General features: G+C 38.3%; 1 protein-coding gene across 1 annotated transcript; it reads left to right on the top strand.

The window, feature by feature from the left end:
* Nucleotides 1-920: 920 nt before the first annotated feature.
* Nucleotides 921-4,589, top strand: HELRODRAFT_132162 (hypothetical protein; the record flags this gene model as incomplete). The annotated part of the gene is made up of 8 exons (XM_009030988.1): nucleotides 921-1,011; nucleotides 1,123-1,242; nucleotides 1,956-2,001; nucleotides 2,022-2,112; nucleotides 2,250-2,504; nucleotides 3,771-3,917; nucleotides 4,018-4,323; nucleotides 4,488-4,589. Coding segments are annotated over 8 exons (1,158 nt in total), but the record flags the coding sequence as incomplete, so codon positions are not given.
* Nucleotides 4,590-4,864: the final 275 nt, after the last annotated feature.

The following is a 4,864-nucleotide window of genomic DNA, read 5'->3' as shown; positions in this document are numbered from 1 at the left end:
CGACTGGAGTCGATTTTTGAATGAATGCATTTTTTTTAGAAATAGTTTTAGAGTTTTTTTCAAGTTAGTTTGCAGTTTGTTTTGTTGCATGTTTCAACCGCATGCTTCAATGTGCCGTTTCATCAAATCATGGCAATGAGTTCCAATATTCCAGAGTATGAACTTGAGCAAATTTTGGTGAATCAATATATTTGTTATTAAAGTGCCTCGTTGTCGTGCTAGTTTATAAATGCCATCAGAACAGCTGACGAAGTAAGTAGTGGAGCAGATGATTCAGTGCTGCATGTTCAGCGAGATGACATCACTTGTAATTCTGCTTATGTGCAGTGCATGGCTGACACTTGGCATTTGAATGACATTTAACCTTAACAAGTTTATGTATTGGTCATCTGATGCTATTCATCCTCACATTCCAGGAGCACGTTGAGGAGATGCCACATGGCTGTTGAACTGGCCTCCAAGTTTAAAGATGAAAGTAAATGAAATATTTTGTTTAATTATTGGGGGTGATTAAAACCATTGAATTAAAAATATTTTGTTTTATCGATAGCTACAATTAATATTCATTGACCTACAATTAATATTCATTGATCTACAATTAATATTCATTGATCTACAATTAATATTCATTGATGTACAATTAATATTCATTGATCTACAATTAATATTCGTTGATCTACAATTAATATTCATTGATCTACAATTAATATTCATTGATCTCAAACACAGTTCTCTTCCCAGCAAAAATTGTTCTAAAGCCATCACAAGTTGACCTGCTTAACTGCTCCTCTGCTTCAACTTCATCATCGACCAATCACAGAGCCGAAGTAGTTCCCGTCACGTCATCTATTGGCCGAAAGCACAGCTCATATTATCCCAACATTCAAACTGACCAGTCGGTGAAGTTCTTTAACAATCAGTTGAACACCCGCCAGCGACTGGCAGTCATCAGGATTCTCCAGGGCCATGCACGGCCGACACCGTACATCATCTTCGGACCGCCTGGAACAGGTCCACCAAGCTTTTAACAACATCATTTCATTTATTTTCAGACAGTTGCAGCTATTATGCTATCTCTGATCCGTCAAACAACAACTAACAAAAATATGAATAACCCACCAGGTAAGACAATAACAGTAGTTGAATCGATTCTGCAGGTCCAGCACCATCTTGCTCACGCACGCATACTTGCTTGCACGCCGTCCAATAGTGCCGCTGATCTGCTGGCTGAGAGGTTGAACTGTTGACGAATGGGTGGATGGATGAATTGGTGGATGGCCGGGTGGATGGATAGATAAATGAATGAATGGATAGGTGGATTATGATGTAGATGAATGATTAGGCGGATGAAATTGATTGATAGATTATTTAAAATTTGTAAATTAAATGTTAAGATGATGAAAATTTGAATAGAAGAAATGAAAGGAAACAAGCGAAATGATTTTCCTTTATAAGAATGATAAATGATGTAAATTGATTACTGAAATATACAAAAATGATAATACCATACGACAATGTGCTTGTGTGAAATTGTGGGTATTTTAAATATTTTTTATCAAATTTTTTAAAGCCTGTTCAAATGAATTAAATTTTTATGACAAAATCAGATTGTTTCAGAGTGGGGTAGTCCACAAGTCGATGATGGTCAGGTTGTATGCTGCTCTGAGGCAAGACGTTGTAAGATCATTATTCAATTGTTGTTTTTGCTACAATTAATTTTCTGGACATGTTAATGACAACATATTATTTTGTCAGCACTAAAAATGCCAAGCGAATATTGCTTATACGTTTATTCCTATTCGTATCTTTTAGTTCATTCCTGACTCTATAAAATCCTTTTCGTCGTTTGTCGATGATGCCGATCTGAACTTGGAAGACAAATCGATCGTCATCTGTACATGCGCAACGGCTGGATGTCTTTATCGGGTCGGCAAAAAATTTTCTGGAAAAAACAGTAGAAATAAAACGGATGTTGGGAGGTCTGGTAATAAAAGTGACGGTGTCAGTGATGCTGGTGTTAGTTTCACCCACGTGTTCATCGATGAGGCTGGCCAGGCTACAGAACCCGAATCGATGATAGCTGTCGGTCTCGTGATGTCCCTGCATGGACAGGTCAGCACTCTCTTTCTTCTCTTGTTGCTCTTTATTTAAAAAATTCTAATTCTATGACTGTTTTTTTTAAAAATGCAATAAAAGAAACAACAGAAAGATGATTGAAGTTTGTATTCAATGCACTTTTAAACTTCCAGATAGTTTTGGCAGGTGACCCGCAGCAGTTGGGTCCCGTTCTTCGAAGCCAGTTTGCCAAGGACTACGGGTTGAATGTTTCGTACATGGAGCGCCTCTCTGCCCTACCTTTGTACGAAAGAAACGAGAACAAGTTCAGCAACAGGGGAGGTTACGATCCACTCTTAATCACCAAACTCTTGGACAACTACAGGTCACATCCATCGCTTATGTACCTGTCCTCTCACATGTTCTACCATGGGGAGCTTGTCATGAAGGTCCGTTGGTGTTTCTTTGGGATTTGTGGGAAGTTTGTGTCTGGGATGCATTGAATTGTGGGAAGTTTGTATCTGGGATGCATTGAATTGTGGGAAGTTTGTATCTGGGATGCATTGAATTGTGGGAAGTTTGTATCTGGGATGCATTGAATTGTGGGAAGTTTGTATCTGGGATGCATTGAATTGTGGGAAGTTTGTATCTGGGATGCATTGAATTGTGGGAAGTTTGTATCTGGGATGCATTGAATTGTGGGAAGTTTGTATCTGGGATGCATTGAATTGTGGGAAGTTTGTATCTGGGATGCATTGAATTGTGGGAAGTTTGTATCTGGGATGCATTGAATTGTGGGAAGTTTGTATCTGGGATGCATTGAATTGTGGGAAGTTTGTATCTGGGATGCATTGAATTGTGGGAAGTTTGTATCTGGGATGCTTTGAATTGTGGGAAGTATGCATTGATGTTTCATTATGAACAGTTATGGATAATTTTTATTGAAACTGTAACTGAAACATTAATTTGTATGCGTGCATTTGTGCAATGCGTGATTGCAAGAGTTGTTAAAAATAAGAGAGATAAGTTTAAAATTATATTTCGATCATTTTATGAAGCTATTAATCATTTATTGGATGAGGAACTTTTAAAAACAAAAGATGTTCTGCACTGCTTCAAATGAATCAATATCTTCAGAGAGGGAATATGGAAAACAATAACAAAAATACTCCAAACTGGAAGTAACCTGCAACAAAAAAATGTGCTGCTTTTCAGAAAAATAAGAAACAATGATGATACTGCAGAAATTGGGGTTCAGCTATTTGAAATTCAAGAGATTGGCAATACCATTTTGTTGAATAAATTTTTTTTCAACTTCTTATGTTTTGTTGTTAATTTTTTTTTTGTTTTTGCTTTTGCATGTTTTCAAACTGTTTGATTTACCAAAACTGTTTCATCTGTCAAGATCCTTGTTAAAACCTTTCAACTGTATTATGCTTTTTAAGATGATGAATATGAAGAGATTGAGAAAATAATTTATGAGTTTAAATAAAATTACTATCATACTGAATTACTGGTAGGGATGTCAAAAATATTCAATAACATTTTCCATACAAAGCCATTATGTTGAGACTCTTGGGAAATGTTCGGAGAAACCGCCACATACCGTTTGGCAGTGGATTAGTAGTGACCATAACTCCTCTGAATGTTGACCAATGAAATTAATGTTAATTTCCAGGATCAACGTCTTTATAACCATTACCCTAATCCTGCAGGCAGACAAACAGCTGATGACATGTTTGTGCAACTGGTCCATGCTTCCCAACAAAAACAACTTTCCTATTCTGTTCCATGGGGTCAGGGGCGAAGATCTGAGGGAAGGCAACAGTCCTTCGTGGTTCAACCCATACGAAGTTGCCTTGGTGGGTTGATGCTTCTATGAGCTGGTCGTGTGCATGCAGCATGTTTTTATTGAATATATTTTTTGCTACTAGGCATTCAGTTTTTATTTTTTATCTGCAGACTGTGAAGTACTTGGGCAGTCTGCTGAACAACGACGCTTACACAATCAGCCCTGACGACGTTGGCGTCATCACGCCCTACAAAAAGCAAGTTGAAAAAATAAGGCAGACTGCAATCCGGCACGACCTCCCAAAAGTGAAGGTAGGATCGGTGGAAGAGTTCCAAGGTCAAGAACGATTGGCCATCATCATTTCAACTGTCAGATCGTCCGAATCACTGCTTGATCTGGATCTCAAGTATACTCTTGGATTTTTGGGCAACCAGAAAAGATTCAATGTAGCTATCACAAGAGCGCATTCCTTGCTGGTAGGTTGTTCATCTTCGTACATGCACTGTACTTATTTGTTTCATGTGTTTAACATTAAATGGATTATTCTATGCAGGTTCGTACGAACATTCATTGTTGTGGTGTTCAGTTTTTAAATTTATATTTTCCTTGCGATCAACTTCATCATCGTCTGCATCATCAGGTTGTCATTGGAAACCCTCACGTCCTCTGCCAAGATCTATGTTGGAGTCGTCTCATTCGCTATTGCATCAACAACGATGCGTACGTCGGTTGTGACTTGCCCCAGTTTTCTCATGACGATGACCCATTTTTTACGAAACCAGATGCTCCTCATACCGTCCCTCACCTTTTTTCACCAGATGTCAGTGTGGCTGATTTGGTGGCAGATGTGGCTGCACGGCGGATCGACAAAGATGTTGTCGCAGATGGCAGCACTGCGGGGACAGGTCAAGTTGTCGTGGCTGATGGTAATCAAGTTCTCAAAGAGGCCACTGTTAATGTTAAACTGGAAAGGTCTGAAGAACTTTTTTCTGATATAAAAATTATACAAGAAATTAT

The sequence above is a fragment of the Helobdella robusta genome (genome assembly GCF_000326865.2).
Source record: "Helobdella robusta unplaced genomic scaffold HELROscaffold_7, whole genome shotgun sequence".
In the NCBI taxonomy this organism is placed as follows: Eukaryota; Metazoa; Annelida; class Clitellata; order Rhynchobdellida; family Glossiphoniidae; genus Helobdella; species Helobdella robusta.
The sequence above is the reverse complement of the archived record's forward strand: the minus strand, read 5'-3'. Positions and strand labels throughout refer to the sequence as shown.